The 17,141-nt window shown below is 54.3% G+C and overlaps 2 protein-coding genes across 2 annotated transcripts in view; one reads left to right on the top strand and one right to left on the bottom strand.

The window, feature by feature from the left end:
• The window catches only part of Kdelr1 (KDEL endoplasmic reticulum protein retention receptor 1), a 12,619-nt gene extending 7,603 nt beyond the window's left edge, over window positions 1-5,016 (bottom strand). Inside the window, exons 1-3 of the mRNA XM_021168307.1 lie at window positions 4,692-5,016; window positions 3,936-4,036; window positions 3,594-3,752 (exon numbers count right to left, since the gene is read on the bottom strand). Of these exons, the coding sequence (XP_021023966.1) occupies window positions 3,594-3,752; window positions 3,936-4,036; window positions 4,692-4,782 (351 nt within the window). The 5' untranslated portion in view covers window positions 4,783-5,016. The remainder of the gene's footprint in view (window positions 1-3,593; window positions 3,753-3,935; window positions 4,037-4,691) is intronic.
• Window positions 5,017-8,192: 3,176 nt separating this feature from the next.
• The window catches only part of Grin2d (glutamate ionotropic receptor NMDA type subunit 2D), a 37,407-nt gene continuing 28,458 nt past the window's right edge, over window positions 8,193-17,141 (top strand). The window contains exons 1-3 of the mRNA XM_021167257.1: window positions 8,193-8,252; window positions 11,346-11,827; window positions 15,451-16,070. Coding sequence (XP_021022916.1) covers window positions 11,372-11,827; window positions 15,451-16,070 — 1,076 coding nt within the window. The 5' untranslated portion in view covers window positions 8,193-8,252; window positions 11,346-11,371. The remainder of the gene's footprint in view (window positions 8,253-11,345; window positions 11,828-15,450; window positions 16,071-17,141) is intronic.

The raw sequence follows: 17,141 nt of genomic DNA, 5'->3' as shown, positions 1-17,141 counted from the left end.
TAGTCCTGAGTGTCCTGGAACTCACTCTGTAGACAGGCTAGCCTAGAACTCAGAAATCTGCCTGCCTCTGCCTCCCGAGTGCTGGGATTAAAGGCGTGTGCCATATAATCTGGGCTGTCGTGGAGCCCACTACATAGCCCAGGCCGGCACTGTACCCAGGAACCTGCTGTTATCACTACATGCCAGTTAGTCCACTGCACATGGCACGCCATCCTGTCATGGCTCCTTTCTGTGACTCCTATGAGGCCTGGAACCTGTGTCTTGTTCACCCCAGGGTCCTCAGCACCAGACACAGCTCCTGAACAGGGGAAGTAATGAGCCACCTAGGGTGAGTAGCTATGAAGGATGCCCATGTACAGCATAAGCCACCCTTAAGGGAGCACGGACAGCCACCTTGGTGACCAGGTCATCACAGCCTCTGTGACAGCCTGCTCTCTGAAAGTCCCACCTGGGTTACACAATCGATCAGCAGCATACCCGAAACCTCCCCTCTGAGAACACTGTCGGCGGCAGCTGTGGCTTCTCCCCACATGTTTTGGTTTAAAGGAAGGAACTGAGAAAGACAGAACATGCTGGTAACAACCCAGCAACCTCTCTTACACCATGGACACTAACTGGCTCCAGCCGTAATATTTCAAGGTGGGTCCAGCTATAATCCTCAGTACACATATGAGCAAACTAGGGCCCAAGGACTAAGAGCCCACTCCCAGCATCAGGACGCCAGGCCTATGACTATCCGGACTCCTCCAGGCAGCCTTTCAAGAAATAGACCCATTAGGTTGACCAGCACTCAGCTCTCATCCCTGGAGGACCCTGGGGGACTGAAGCACAGCGCGTGCGCACACACACACACACACACACACACACACACACAGAGGCCTATTGCACTTTAACTTTTTGATATCTCAATTATTTTTTAATTTTTTTTAGATTTACTTCATGTGTGCTACTGTGATTTTTTTCCCCTTTATTTTGTGTGTATGTATGAGAAAGAGAGACTGACAGACAGACACTGACTCACAGGCCAGGCTGTCCTTGAACCCAAAGACCCACCTGCCTCTGCCTCCTGAGTGCTGGGTCAGCTACAGTTTTTAAGTTAATGTGTATGAATGTTATGGTCACTTCCGGTGCCTCGGAGGTCAGGAAAGGGCTCCCCTGGACCTGGAGCGAGATGACTGGGTATTCGAATATGTATGTGTGTGTTAAAAACTGAACTACATGCTTCTGAAATGCTCTTAATCATTTCTCTCCAGACCCATGAATTTAAGATCTGCTTTTATTTTTATTTATGTGTATGTCTGTATAAGTGAATGCCACATATATACTGGGTGCCTGTGAAGGACAGAAAGAAAGCACAGGACCCCTGGACCTAAAGTGACCAAACTCTGCAGGGACGACTCTTAACTGCTGAGCTGTCTCTAGCCCTGAATCTGAACTTTATTTTGTTTTATTTGTTTTTATTATTAATCATTCATTCATTCATTTTGGGGGACAGGGCCTCACTGTGTATTCTTGGCTGAGATCTACTTGCTTCTGCCCCAGTTTAAAGACAGGCACTCGGAGAGCTATGGTGGTACAGGCTTGTAATCCTCCCAGCTCTTGGGAGGCTAAAGCAAGAGTATTGGTTTTAACTGATGGCTATTCTGGCCTACACAGCAGAATCATGTCTTAAAAGTTATTTTCCGGCTGGGCGTGGTGGCGCACGCCTTTAATCCCAGCACTCAGGAGGCAGAGGCAGGTGGATTTCTGAGTTCGAGGCCAGCCTGGTCTACAAAGTGAGTTCCAGGACAGCCAGGGCTACACAGAGAAACCCTGTCTCGAAAAAAACAAACAAACAAAAAAGTTATTTTCCCCTCTTAGAGTGCACTATTTACTAGCATAGACTCAGAGAACAGAAGACAAACAGAAGACAGTCACCCTCTCTGCCTATCCCACCTTAGTGAGTCTCCGAACCTGGAAAATGAGTCCAGTAACCCCAAGCTGGCTGCGGTAGGGAATAACTCGACGGTTTAGGTAATGTCTGTGCAGCACAGTGGTAGTGGCACATTTGCAGTCAGGGTCTAGCTGGGCTCCCAGCACGACAGCCACCCTCCCTCTGCTGGCTGCTTCAGGGGCCCATGGGCCTAGGCTGACTTTAGCCTGCACAGTGCTTTTACTCACACATTTTGAGCTTTGCACAGTGGGAGTATCATAGTCAATGAAGTTTATCTAAGGTGTAATTATTGCTAATTGAAAACTTTTCTCCTGGTCTGGTCTACAGAGCAGACAGAGCTACAGAGAAATCTCATCTCAAAAACAACCAAAAAAGAAAAAAAAATTTTTTTTTCCAAATACCCCACCATGACAATCGGTGACTTAATAAGAGGTAAAGAAAAAGAAATGTATCTTGAATATGTAGCTAAAACATTAAAGCTAGATCTTGTCCGAGGACTCCCAAACTTCAACTTCTGCTGAAAACCTCAGCCTGTCTGACCACGCAGGGGTGGCTCCCTGTAAGATGGGAGTGGGCTGCAAAGGGAAGGAGCTCCAGCTAATGACTCCCATGAGGCATGAGTTGAACACATACAGACCCAACCAAAACACCAAAGGGTTAAAAATCACAACAGCCACCACCTGGAGGTGGAAGTACCATAGAGACTAGCCAGGCCCTCAAATGCTAACCAGTCCTTTCCCATCTCAAGCCAGACCACTTCAAACACATTAACCTCCCATCACAGCTGAGAGGGCTGGAGCGCTCAGTGGTGCACAGGGCCTAGGCTCCATCCTGCACCTTACAGAAGGATGCTAAGAGGCAGGGACTGACTTCCTCTTGTCCTTTTGGTTGTGTGTCCTTTTAGCCATCTCTCTATCCCCTCGTTTCCCCATTTTACAAAAAGCCCAGGTGTACACTGGTTCATAGTCCCACCACTGTCCAGCTGAAGAAGCAAGCTTCCAGTCCCTGTACCTCAGCTCCAGAGCCTCTGCATATAACCAACAGGCAACCCTGAACCCAGTGACCCTCTCATGACCATTTTACAATGGGGAAACTGAGGCAAAGAAAAGACAAGTCACAGGCTGAAGTCATTATAGTAGAAATAGGGGCTCCCAATCAGGGGAGATGACAGACAGCTATAATCCAAGCAATGAAGCAAGAGGATTGTAAGTTCTAGGCCAGCCCCTATCTTAGAAAACCACTAATTGACAGTGCCCTGAGAAGAAAGCACCGGCCTCCCATGCACAAGACCCTAGACTCTATCTCCAACACTTCCTGGGAGGAAAAAAAAAAACAACTAAAAATAGGATGTGGAACTGGGATTTAAATTCACGTGGCCCCACCGCAGAGCTCTGCTTGCCATTCCTAACCCTCATCAGCCCAGTTCTTGCTGGACTAGGTGCCCCTGGACATTCAGACGACTTAAGGGGTGCCACTCTATATGCCAGGTACATTAACTGCTCAGAGCAGCACATGGGATGTTGGGTTGTGACTGTGTTCACAGTGTCTGCAACCACGAACCTAGGCCTTAGCAAGCTGTGTAGAGGAAGACACCTGACAGGGCCTGCTGTCAGATACTCTGCCCCTACCCAACCACCACACAGGCCCAGCAGAAACCTACCTCCAAAGGGGTGAAGTCATGGTTGACCAGGAAAGCCAAAATAGCAGTAGGAACGACGAGGAACTCCACCCGGAAAGTGTCGTGGTTGCCATCATAAGTAGCTTTGAACTTGCTGTAGATCATCCACACCGTGGTAAAGGAACAAGCTATGTAGACCACCTGATAAGAGGGTAACAGGGCACCTCAGCTCACAGGTAGGGCCTCAGGTCACCGTGAGGGAGAGAGAAATCATGTTCCCAGGCCACCTCCCTCAGACCATATGTCTAGGCCCAAGCCTCTTTGGTGACTCCTCCCTGATCCCTGGCCTGGAACCCTGCCACAGGGGGCTGACTGCAACTCTACCTTCATGCAGGTGTTGTAGAGTGAAATGTAGTTGGTGAACAGGTCCAGATATCGGGCAGTGAACACCACAGCAAACAGGACTTGGCTCTTCCCTGAAATGCCTGGTTGAGACAGAGAATGAAGGGCAGGGTGGAGGGAGCTGGAGGTGGGCTACTTGGGCAATAATAAACTAACATGCAGCGCCTGGGCCAGCGGGCTGGAGCTCTAGACCACAGCGATTCCCCAAGGCCTTTAAGCCTGAGCTCGGCCCTTTCCCACCATCCACAGGCAGGGGGCAGCCGGCTCCAAAAATACTACAGACCGAGGCTCTATCCCAGGCTAGGCCTCGCCGGTCCTTCTGTCTCACTCAGGTCCCCCTGACAGTCTAGACCTACACTGGGACCTAGGGAGAGCCCTGCCTGACTTCAGCCTCCCAGTCGGTCACCTTTCTCCCGCTCCCTTCCTGGCCTTCCACAGTCCACGTCACCAACTCCCAGCCACCTCCCCGCCTGCCATGGCTCCTGGTTCCCAGCCCCGGAACACCCAGAGCTGTCCCAAAGGGTGCTGCAGAAGGTTGAACTGAGCGCCCGAAGCCACCCCCACCAAACTATGTGTACCCCTTTAGTCTAGGGAAAGGAGCTGACCCCTGGTGACCCTAGAACTAGAAAAGTGATCCCCAGCAGGCAGTCCGGGAGGACTCTGACCTGCCGAGCTCCAGCCTTCCCGGTGCCCCAGAGCGGCCCGCTCCCGCCCCCTCTCCGCGGGGGGGCCTCTCACCCGCACACGATCGGGACTTCCAGATTTTGAGCAGTAACAAGATGATAGCTAGGAGGTGGGAGAGGTCTCCCAGGAATCGGAAGAGGTTCATGACTGGGGGACTCGGGCAGGGTTGAGCTGGGGGGGAGGCTGGCCGGCCGGGCTGCCCCGGAGCTGCGGTGCTGCTGGGTTGAGGGCGGGAGAGAAGCCCTTCGGTAGCTCAGCTCCGGGGAAGGGGCTCTGGAAGGTGAGCCGAGGCCGGAGCTGGTGGTAAAGCTGGCTCGGAGAAAAGGGAGGAGGGCCGAGGTGGGAAGGGAGGAGTCTGAGCTGTAGCGCCACCCCAAGGGCGGGTTGACTGTCTGGCGCCCTCTGGCGCCTGCCACCTGCTTTGCAGAGTCGTAACGAATAAGCCTACTAACTGATGGAAGGGTCTTTAGGGTCCCACATTCCCAGGTGCCTTCTCTTTAGTAAGGAACTGTAGAGAGTTCGTCTAACCTCTGCCCTTAAGCAGGAATCCTGAAGTTTGAGTTCTGAATCTAAAGATCCTAGTGCTGCGTTGGGTGATGGTGCAGCCTGTAATCTTAGTACTGGGAGGATGAAGCAGAGGGACCCCCTAGTTCCAGGCCTAGGGCTCCACATTGACAGTCTATTCCTGCACAAATTATTAACACTAATAGTAACAACAACAAGAATCCTGAAGATTAAGAGGGTAGACTTCTGGCCGGGCGTGGTGGCGCACGCCTTTAATCCCAGCACTCGGGAGGCAGAGGCAGGCGGATTTCTGAGTTCGAGGCCAGCCTGGTCTACAAAGTGAGTTCCAGGACAGCCAGAGCTATACAGAGAAACCCTGTCTCGAAAAACCAAAAAAAAAAAAAAAAAAAAAAAGAGGGTAGACTTCTGGCTTTGTCTGTGATCTCTAGTCCCAATTCAGTTAGAAAACCCAGGACCCACTGCCACACACTCGGGGATCCAGACTGAGCCTACCGCCTCTACAATCCTATCCCCAACAATTACTTTATTGCTCAACATTCTGACCTGGAAATCTACACCCATAACTCCATCCTCCTTCTAAGACCCAAAATGTCAGGTCCTGGCTCTTTCAGAAACTGTCATGGCCCATGTCCTCCGAGATCTTAGGGCACGAGAAGCAGGGCTCCAATCGACTGCTACAGCCTAGGTCCCAGCGCCTCTACACATTCATATTCTCCCTCTCTTTTCCCCTCCTCCACCTCTCTTTCTCCACCTCCAGCTTCCAATATCAGGGACCCGGGAATCCTGAAGCACACTCCTCCCAATGTTACAGATACTAAGGACTGTTCTACCAGAGGCAAGATGGACAGGTGACTTTATGGGACCTCAGAACCTCAAAAGTAGGGTTATGGTTTAGGATTACTGTGTCTGTGACAAAGGAAGCAGTTTTCCTCCAGGGAATTGTGTACTCACAGCTATGAGAGACTGGTCCCTCACTGATCAAGTGGTCCCTCAGTGAGGAACTTGCTCAAGATCTGGCCCCCAGGTATGACCGAGAAGGACTAAGGGAGAATCTGTAGTCTGCGAAAGGAGGGCTGTTATCTAAATTCCTGCTTCTGAGAGAACAGGGCCAGGCATTGGACCCTAAATCTGAAACAGAAGATCCACAACTTGGAATCCAAGGATTCTGGACCCCTGGTTTGGAGAGAGGATGGCTGGGATCTAACCCCTAGGTCACAGAAAATGGTGCCAGAGTCTGGCCACCTAGGCCTGAGAGAAGAGGGCCGAGTATGGACATCTAGGTCTGAGGGAGGAGGGGACTGGGAGCCTAGCCCCATAGGTTTAAGGGGAGGGCTACAGTCTGAGGTAGGAGAACTGGGATCCAGCCCCATCAGTCTAAGGGGAAGAACTAGGGTCTAGTCCCTTGGGTATGAGGGAGGTGAGCTGGCATCTGGACAACTGGGTCCAAGGGATAAGGGACTTGGAGTCTAGACTCCTGGCTCCAAGAGAGACAGCATGCATCCTGTCTCTGCAGCCATAAAATTCACAGGATGGCTCTTAGTATGGCGGGTGCTGAAGTGCAGAAGAGGGAAGGGGCAAGTGACAGTGACCCCCCAGCCCTCTCTCTAGGTCTCAAACTGTCTGTACCAGGTGGTGTCCTTGTCCATCTACCTCTGCTTCCTCCCATTTCCTCGCAGCCCCTCAGTCCCATGAGGAAAACAGAGACTTTGAAATGGGGTAAGGGCTGGCCCCCTCCCTCAGACCTAATGGGAAGAGGGGTCCCTAGGGAAGCGTGAGGGGGGCAGCTGTGGGTCTCCTGGCAGGGAGGGACGGGGACTGAATGTTAATCGCATCCTGAGTGAGTGTGCGGGAACAGCGAGTGTGCGAGTCCCTCCCGCTCTGGCTCCTGCAAGCCGTGGCCGCTGCCGCCGTTGCCACCAGCCACCCTCCGCCTGCGCCCACAGCCTCCTCGGCCAGCAGCGCCCTGTTGAGGGGTACCAGCCTGGGTGGGTCCGCCTGGCCCCCAGGGGTCTCTCGTGCTACAGCCATCTGCTAGGTGAGGATGTATGCCTTGGTGTCAGGCTGGCTGGTGGGGGGGGTGTGTCTGTAAGGGCTGCAGCGGCGGTAGCTGAGGGAGGAGGGGTCTGTCTGTCTGGACCGACCCTGAGCCTCCTGCCTGCACCTCACGGGCCCCCGATCGGTTCCCTGAGCCCCCAAACCTGGATGGATGGTGTGCACCTGGGTTCTGTGCCTCCTGCCTGCGTCCAGCGGAGTGTCTGTGTGTCCCCGGATGCCTGTGTCCTCCTGTCTGTCCAAACAGCCACTGAGAACAGCGACAACACGCCCATGTTGGGCCCCTGCGCAAGCGTGTGTGTGTGTGTGTGTGTGTGTGTGTGTCCGGGGGTGTTGAGGGGGAATCCCGGGGAAGTGAGGTTGTGTGTGTGAGCATCTGCATCTGTGTTCCTGCCTGTGCTTGAGAGTGGGGGCACGGGGGGGGGTCTGGAGGTGGCCAAGCAAGGAATGGGCAAGCAGTTCCCCTGATAGGCAGCCTCACGCTCCTTATAAAACATACACACGAGCCACTGGCTTCAGAGGTGACCCAGACAGACAGACAGAGACGAGGGAGGGGGTGCTGAGAGCACAAAGGGGGTGCCAATAAGCTAGGGAGAGGTAATGGGACATGCCAGCCAGGGGAGGAGCCCGAACTGAAGCCAGTAGGGGGGGCACCCCAGGTGGGTGGAGGGGGATCCCCATGGGGTCAGGCCGCAAGAGGACACCCCCGACAGCCTCCGCAATGTCCGGGGCCCAACTTCCAGCGCAACATGTGTAGCCTCATCATTGCCTAGTCTGGTGGCCGCAACCTTGGGAGACAGGGCAGGGCAGGACCAAGAAGAGGAGGGACAGAGCCGGGACAGGCAAAAGGTCCCCGCCACTGCCGCCTGCACTGCTACTGCTGCTGCTGCTGCTGCTGCTGCTGCTACTGCCTCCGCTGCCGCCCTGGGCCTGGCCCCCAACCAGCTCCCCAACACTCCACGGAATCTTTGGGTCTCTGGACGCGGGTTCCGGTCCTGGCCCCCAGCAATTTCCCCCAAAGAACAGGGTCATGAAAAGGTAAGGCTGGGACAGGGGATGCAGGGGTGGGGGTGGGGATATGGCCCCCTCCAATCTAGGGCAGGGAAAGTTGGCCAGGGATCTCAAGGAGGGAAGGGGTTTGAATGCAAACAAACCAAATGTCTCTGCCCCCTTGTCCCTGAGGGACTGTCTTCCATCTGCTCGCTCGCGCTCTCTCTTTCACTCACTGCCCCTTTCCTGGGTTTCTATACCTCAAAACCACCCAAGCCTCCCATTCCTCTGACATGTTACCCTGTCCCCAGCTGCGCATAGCTGAATCCCACCTCTGTCAGTCTCTCCACCTCATCTTCTCTATACCCCTCCCTGCATCAGTCTTCCCATGCCTGGCTATCCCTCTCTCCTCTCGCTTTCCCCTCCCACCTCAGAGCTATGAGTCTGCTATTAATACCCCTGCCAAGGACCTTGAGGGCGTCCAGTGACCGGCACCCAGCCCCAAGCAGCCACCCCTTCCTCAAGGTTCTGGAATGCCCTTCCAGGATAGGGATGGGTGTGTGTGTGTGTGTGTGTGTGTATGTGTGTGTATGTCTGTGTGTGTGAAGTGGGGGGATAGGAAGCTCTCTGCAGCACAATGAGGGGGAGCTGTTGATCAAAGCTTCCCCCATTCCCATGATGGATTAGGGGGCAATAGAGACACAGAGACCCCCTACCTCCTTATACCATAGACAAGATATGAGGGAAACAACTGGGAAGGCCAGAGCTAGTGAGCTGGAAGGATGTTGGGACTGATGGGGTCTGAGGCAAAAAGGGGGGGGGGCTCCTTAAAGGAGAACAAGATAGGAACCAAGACTCCCAGGTGTTGGGGCAGGATGAGGCCAGGATGCCCAGGCCCTGAGAAAAAGATGAGTGGGCTGCAGAGCTGGGTGAGGTGGGGTACCTGCCAGGCCAAGTTCAGTCAGGAATTTCGGGAGGGCGAGCACTCCTGACCGAGCAGGCTGGAGATGCTTCCGAGGCCCCTGTAGGATGGAAACAGGCTAAACTCATAAGGTGGAGGTCGGGATGGACTTTGCCAACCCTGATGTGAGATCTGGGGACTTTGCTTCCTGAGGACTGATAACGGGGTACAAGCGCTGGGTAGAAACATTGCCCTCAAGAACCCTGTATGTGAAAACACTACCTCCCAACAGGGGTGGGGCTGAGGCTGTCCTCCTAGGCCTCACAGTGACAAGGACCTTGGACCCCAAAAAAAGCAGAGGCTAGGGTCTGAGAAGTGGAGGAGGGGGCTGATGGCTGAGCAGCCACCAGGAAGGGAGAGAACCAGTATTAACCCCGCGGGGGCCAGGCCACAGCTGTGCGTTATTTTGGGGAGAAAGGGGGGCTATTCTGAGCAGGGACTGAGCCAGCTGCTTGGGAAGGAAAGGCAATGAAGAGGGGGGACAGGAGGAGGTATGGCCTGCAGGAGGGGGCACCCCCTTCTCTGGGGAGACAAGTGCCCAGGACCTCCAGAAAGGTGGAGTGATGATTTGGAAGATAAGGGTTCCAGCCAGGGTAGGGGGTGTGTGCCTTTGCCCCAACCCTTGCTGTCTAGAGTGGACCGGCCTGCGCTACCATGGCAACCAGACAGGAGACTGACAGCCAAGAGAGAACCCTTCTGTATCTGGACCCTGGCCCATTCAGGAAGCCCCCAGTGCAGGTCCTTGGAGCTTTATGGGAGCAGAGATCAGGCCCCCAGGGCTCCTCCACAAACCTAGTACCCAGAAGCCTGGGATCCTGGCCCACCCACCCCAGGCAACTAGTATTCAACAGGGGCCACTGGAGGCAACCCTCTTCTTCCTTTAATTTACTAAATTGCTCTGGGCTGGAAGCCAGGGACAACCCCCCCCCCAGCTCCCCACAGCTGTGCCCCCAACCCCAAGACTGGCCTGTGACTCAGTTTCATCAAGAATGAAAATGAGGGGGCAGGGACAGGAGGAGGGGGCTAAGAATGGCTTAGGGTGGTGGGTATTTTCTCTCCTTGGATACCCAACTAATTTCTCCCTTCTCTCTCCCCCATACACCTGACCCCTTTTCCTCTCCCGTTTCCCCCTTACTTTCGCCCTTTTCTTTCCATTTCCTCTGCCACCTGCCTCTGCCTTGCTTTCATGTGTGCTGGGCACCTCCCGGGTGGGGGTCTGGGGCTTTGCCTTGCCTCGCTATTTCTGTCTTCTCTGTATTCCATTCGCTCTGCTTGCCTCTCTCCATCTCCACTCCTTCTTCCTGAGGTTGGTGTGTGCCTGACTCTGGGTGGCTGTGGGTCTCTGCTTTGCCTTCTATTCCCCCCAACTTTCTCATCTCTCCGCCTCCCTGTATTTCTCTCTGCATCTCTCCTTGCCTCACTACCATCCTCTGCCGTGCTCCCTCTCCTGTGCTCCCTCTCCTGGGTCTGTGTCCCTGTGAGCCTGGCCTTTCATCTCTCTTCACTCTTTCCCCTCTCCTTGACCATCTCTCGCTGTCCCCCTCTCCTTTGCTCTTACTCGGGTTCTGTTCCTGGTCTTTGTCCCATCTCTGGGTCTCTTTCCCATCTGTACGATCACTGCCCCTTCCATGCCTGCCTTCTCCCCCCACCTCTTACCTCTGCATCTTCCCTGACCCCATTACTCACCCCCTCCCGCCTTTGTGCCTCCTGGTTCCCACATTCCATTCCTTCATCTCACCCCCCACGCCTCCCTCTATTTGGGTTCCATCTTTCCCTTCCACTCCCTCCATTGCCTTTCCCGCTGTCTCTTCTTGTCTCTGGTCTCTGTATGTCTCTCTCCTGCCTCTTTCCCTCTCTGTCTCTCCATTCCTTCCCGTCTCTCTCTCTTCATTTGTCTCCCTCTATGCTTCTGCCGCCGCTCCTTCTCTCACCCAACTTTCCCCTCTCATCCTGACTCTGCATCTCCCTCACTATCTGGGTCTCACTGTCTCTGTCGCCTTCCCTATCTCTGTTTCTCGATCTCTGTCTCCTCCTTCTGTCTCGTTCTCACTTATCTCTGTCCCTCATCTCTGTTTCCCTCCGTGTCGGCCCCTCCCTCTCTCCATCACCCGACCTTCCCCTCTCGCCCCGTCTCTCCCGTGTCTCCCCTCGGGCTCTGCCCTCGCCTCCCGTCCACGCAGAGGCCGCCCGGCGGGGCCCGCAGGCGATGCGCGGCGCCGGTGGCCCCCGCGGCCCTCGGGGCCCCGCTAAGATGCTGTTGCTGCTGGCGCTGGCGTGCGCCAGCCCGTTCCCGGAGGAGGTGCCGGGGCCGGGCGCGGCCGGCGGGGGCACGGGCGGGGCGCGGCCGCTCAACGTGGCGCTGGTCTTCTCTGGCCCGGCGTACGCGGCCGAGGCGGCGCGCTTGGGCCCGGCCGTGGCGGCGGCAGTGCGCAGCCCGGGCCTGGACGTACGGCCCGTGGCGCTGGTGCTCAACGGCTCCGACCCTCGCAGCCTTGTGCTGCAGCTCTGCGACCTGCTGTCGGGGCTGCGCGTGCACGGCGTGGTGTTCGAGGACGACTCGCGCGCGCCCGCCGTCGCGCCCATTCTCGACTTCCTGTCGGCGCAGACCTCGCTGCCCATCGTGGCCGTGCACGGCGGCGCCGCGCTCGTACTCACACCCAAGGTGCGCGCGACCGCGGGGGACGGGCCGCCTTGGGGGCGGGGCCTTGAGGCTCGGGGGCGGGGCCTTGAGGCTCAGGGTCGTGGATCGGACGTAGTTTGAGGCGGGAGGTTCGTCGAGGAGCAGTGCCTGCGTAGGCTGAAGGGAAAGACTTTGAGAGGCGGGACCTATGATAACTTGGGGGGCGGGTTGTATTAAGATTTGGGGGGGGTTATAAGGACGGAGACAGTAACTAGGGGGTGGAGCCGTCCATTGGTCAGTTTCCAGGTTGGAGGTTAAGAGTCAAGTCTATATAGTGAGGAGGCTGATTTGAAGAGATGTGCTCTATGGGGTTCACAACACCTTTCAGGGGTCACCTACAAGGGTCAGATCAATAATCAGGAAGGAGGTGGGTTACAGTGAGGATTGAGGAAAAACCAATGGCAGAAGAGATAGATTTTAATGAGTGAGGACAGGGTCAGAAACTAGAGTTATGGCTCTTGGACCAATGAGGGGAAGAGTCAGTTGGAAAGGGATGGAGTTCAGAAAGAGGTGGTGTCTAGTGAAGAAGCTGTGTCCAGGAAGGCAGAGATGGGAACCATAGGAGAAGAGAACTAGGTGCTGAAGGAGGGCATGGTGGGAGGCTCAGCTGGAGGCTTGGAGCCTAGAGGTGTAGGAATGAGAGCAGAGCCATGCATTCTGAGAGTTGGACTGATGAGAAGCAGGCCAAGCCCAAGGACCCCGCTAGTGCTCAAGGAGGGAGGGATCCAGTGGAGATGGCTGAGGGTAGACCCACTCCAATGGATGTAATAAAAGGACTTTGCTGAGAGAGGAGGAAGTAGGCCCTTGAAGTGGGGTTTGAGAATGAGCTTGTAAAGGTACAGAAATGAGGATTTTGAACCCAGAGAAAACCAGAAACTTGAAGTGGAGTCAGGAGAGACTGGTCCTGGTAGTAGCCTGAAAAGAGACCTGCCTCCAGAGGCCTGGGTGAGGACAGTGGGTTGTGGTAGGCTTTTGGTACCAAAGAAGAGACGTGGACTAGCCTGATTTGCAGATGACCTGAGAAGGGATGTACTAGATGTGGAGCAAGTGGAACCTTGTTCCCAGAACATCATTGCATCCGAGGGCCCTCAGGTCTGTGCAAAACATTCTGGGAAGGACCTCTATCTGGCTTCTTTGTTCTTGGCTAGATTTGTAGATAGATATGTAGGCCTGGCTGCTCCCTCCATAGAACACTGGCATACATGGTCCCTTGTGCTTCCATTGCTGGTGACTGTGCCCCACTGAAAATTGCTATCCACTCTGTGTGTAGCCTGTCACCTTCAGGGACATATATAGTTCCTTCACTGCCCTGGGGGTGGGGGTGGGGAAGTGTTATCGTTGCTGCTCCAGCTGTGCTAAATGAGTGCCAAGACCTGTTCATAGCCATCCCCGCTGAGGGGTGAGGTCGTCTGTGAGTCTCCAATGCATGCTGGGAAGGTCCCTCTCTTCAGGGCAGCTGTCTTGTACCCAGCACTAAACCACTGGCATGTGCCGAAGGAGAAATTCTGATTGCTGTTTGCATGTAGGTGCAGGAAGGCGTGTGAGGCCTGGGGCCTGTTTAGTTAGGTTCGGGATTATAAAACTGAGTTGGGAGCCGGGCGTGGTGGCGCACGCCTTTAATCCCAGCACTCGGGAGGCAGAGGCAGGCGGATTTCTGAGTTCGAGGCCAGCCTGGTCTACAGAGTGAGTTCCAGGACAGCCACGACTACACAGAGAAACCCTGTCTCGAAATACCAAAAAAAAAAAAAAAAAAAAAAAAAAGGGGGGGGGGGGGGGGTGCTCACTTGTACTCTAATGAGGGAGACAAACTAAGAAAGCAACAGATAGTGAAATCTGCCCGAAGGGAAAGCAGGAACGACTGAGGCTAAGGCTTCAATAGATGGGAATCAAGAAAGGGCTCCAGAGGAGGTGGTGTCTGCACGGGCCCTGAAGGATGATAAGGGGTAGCTAGGCATGGAGGAAGTGGGGACTGTGTCCCCAGGAGGGACAACTGCTAAGGGCAAAGCTTAAAAGAAACATTCTGTGTGAAAAGAGAACAAGGCAGAGCTGGGGAGGCAGCTGAGCTCAGACAGACACGGAGGCTTGGTTCATGCAGGGCCCTGGGCTCAGGTTTTGATTCTAAAGTAGAATTTATTGGAAGGTTTTCAGTTGAGAAGAGATGTGTTCCCGTTAATATTCTGAAATGATCCCTTCGGTTGCTGTTTGGAGAACAAACTAAAAGACATGAGCAGGGATGAGAAGAGTGCCAGAGAGCTGCAGTTGTCTAGGCTAGAGCAACGGTGATGGCAAGGGCAGAGACTGGGGGTGCAGACGGGGCCAGCAGGTTAGAGCACACAGCCGGGAGGTGTTGAAGGTGGCTCGCATGTAAGTACCGGGGAAACAGAAAAGGATGGGGCTGGGGTTGTACATTTGCCACTATCGTGCTTGTCCAGTATGAATGAGGTCCTGGGTCCCGTCCCATGTAAAGTGGGTGTAGCGGTGCGTACCTGTAAGCCCAGCACTCTGGAGGAGACAAGAGGAGCAGAAGTTCAGGGTCATCTTCTGTTTTATTTGATGATATATGAGATCTTAGAGGAAGGGAGGGAGGGAGGAGGCTGGCTGGTTCTGCTCTAAAGAGAAGGGTCGAAGAGAGTCAGGAAATTGCTTTTGATGTGCTGGTTCCTGAGATACTTGTGGAAATCCTGGTTTGGGGATAGAGACTAGAACGTGGGATTGGTTTGTCTGAAGCTCACAGGAGCGGTTGTAACCAGCGGTAAGAGCCTTGGGCACATCCCACTGAGCGCCTGCCATGATGAAGATGGACAGTGCGCCTCCATCCAGCAGGCAGCTGCGGAGCCACAGGTGGCTGGCAAGCACTTGCAGGATGCAGCTGAGGAACTATATTTTTTTTCAGTTTTATTTAATTTTAATTTGAATAGTGACGCATGACTAGTGGCCACCATGCCGGATAGTGCTGGAGACCACATTTAAGCCCATGGATCGAAATGACAGAGAGGGGACAGAAAAGGAAAGAGAACGTCATAAAAACATTCTTATATTTATACAGAGTTCTGACTGAGGAGCAGAGAGGCCAGTAAGAGAGACAGAAATGGGGGACATAGGGTCAGGAGGGAAAGTAAAGGGCCATCACTCCACTGCATGCTGGGAATTGTAGTTTTGCTCTTTGCAACAATACATCCGTGAACTCTGGGAAGACGTGGGATAAATTTATGGTGGTGATATCACGTGCTGCCACCAGATAAACCCTCAAACCTCAGCATCTCACCCCATAAGTTTCTCGTCCATACAAAATCCAAATAGGAAGTCCTGACTGGCGGTAGCCTTCTTCCACATGCTGAGCGGCGCAGGCTGCATCCCTCCTGTGACTGTGAGACCTTAGGTCTTCTGGGTCTCTACAACTGCCCTCAGACAGGAGAGTAAAATTCAGGGCGAGGTTTTTTTTAGGTGAGCCTGAAAGAACTCAGTTATGTGGCTAAACATGACCTAGAGGAAGCCTGTACCACAGAAGGAAAAGGAGCCAGGCCTGGTGAGCAGCCATAGTGGAAGCTGTGGTGGCACTGGCTCAGGCAACCATGCTCTGCTCACTGTCCTCCCTGTTCCCACAGGAGAAGGGCTCCACCTTCCTGCAGCTTGGCTCCTCCACAGAGCAACAGCTGCAGGTCATTTTTGAGGTGCTGGAGGAGTACGACTGGACATCCTTTGTGGCAGTGACTACGCGTGCCCCAGGCCACCGAGCCTTCTTGTCATACATCGAGGTGCTGACTGATGGCAGCCTGGTGGGCTGGGAGCATCGAGGAGCGCTGACACTGGACCCCGGAGCGGGTGAGGCCGTCCTGGGCGCACAGCTCCGTAGTGTCAGTGCGCAGATCCGCCTGCTCTTCTGCGCCCGCGAGGAGGCAGAGCCTGTTTTCCGGGCGGCAGAAGAGGCTGGTCTCACTGGGCCTGGCTACGTCTGGTTCATGGTGGGACCTCAGCTGGCCGGAGGTGGGGGCTCCGGGGTCCCTGGGGAACCCCTTCTTCTGCCAGGAGGTGCCCCACTGCCTGCTGGGCTGTTTGCAGTGCGCTCTGCTGGCTGGCGTGACGACTTGGCACGCCGAGTGGCTGCTGGTGTGGCGGTGGTGGCCAGAGGTGCCCAGGCCCTGCTGCGAGACTATGGCTTCCTGCCTGAGCTGGGCCATGACTGTCGCGCCCAGAATCGCACCCACCGCGGGGAGAGTCTGCACAGGTGATTGGCGGGAAAGTACTCACTCATCAGTGGGCTGGGCTGGAACTCCTCCAGGTTCTGATCTCCTTTCTGTAAACGGGTGCAACTGGGTCTCCTTTCTGGAGTGCAGCCAGCGAGTTTGGAAAGCACCTAATATACAGAGTTTGTCATCATTTTTTCATAGCTTCAGGATATGTAAACATAAGGCTGGACGTGGTGGTGAAAGACTTTAATCCCAGGGCCTTTAGGAGTGGAGGCAGAAGACTCAGTCATTCAGGGGCGTCCTTGAATGTATAGTAAGTTGGAGGCTAGCCTGGGCTATATGAAACCCAGTCTCAAATAAATAAAGCAAGGCAATAAAAAAACGTTAATTTTAGTTCATTGTGGCAGTATAGACTTGCTATCTCAGCAGCAATCTGGAGATGGAAGCAGGAACCAAGGCTAAAATATCTAAGACAAAAAAATATTACACACATGCACATACACACACTCGCCTTTGAAGTCAAGATATCTGATCAGTTATGTTTGAACTGGCAGAGCTTCTGGGTTTGTTTGCTTGTTTGTTCTGTAAGTAAAAAACAGTGACAATTGATATCATCTTAGGCTGGATAAAATAAATCCCCAGGAGGTGAGTCTCAGTGATAACAAGACCCAATGATCGAGCGGCCGTGCAAGGCAGAAGTTTGTGTCTCTGTCACATAGCAGCCCAGAGACGAGTGTCTGGCGGTCCTGGCTGTCAGGAAACTGGGGCTCCATGTGGTGATTCAGTGTTCTCCTACTCTGCAGAGTAGAAGCAGGGTTGTAGGCATGGCAGAATGAGCCTAGTCTAGGGAAGGCAGAAAGTCATAGCAGAGAGCAAGCACCTTTGAGAGATGTGGAGGGCACAGGGCTCACCTGGCCAGGACTGACATCCTGACTGTACAGGGCACATCCCTTCTGGTTAGTTAAACATCTTCACTGATAGGGAAGGCTCACGCTCTGGTTGGGTAGTAACCTGTACTATGCTGACTGTTAGATATTTTAGCACCACCCCTGCATGTGGCCTGGACGGGCTGCCAAGGAGGCTGGCACCCTGTTGTGGCCATGGGTCCA

This window comes from Mus caroli, chromosome 7 (genome assembly GCF_900094665.2).
Source record: "Mus caroli chromosome 7, CAROLI_EIJ_v1.1, whole genome shotgun sequence".
Taxonomy (NCBI): domain Eukaryota; kingdom Metazoa; phylum Chordata; class Mammalia; order Rodentia; family Muridae; genus Mus; species Mus caroli.
The sequence above is the reverse complement of the archived record's forward strand: the minus strand, read 5'-3'. Positions and strand labels throughout refer to the sequence as shown.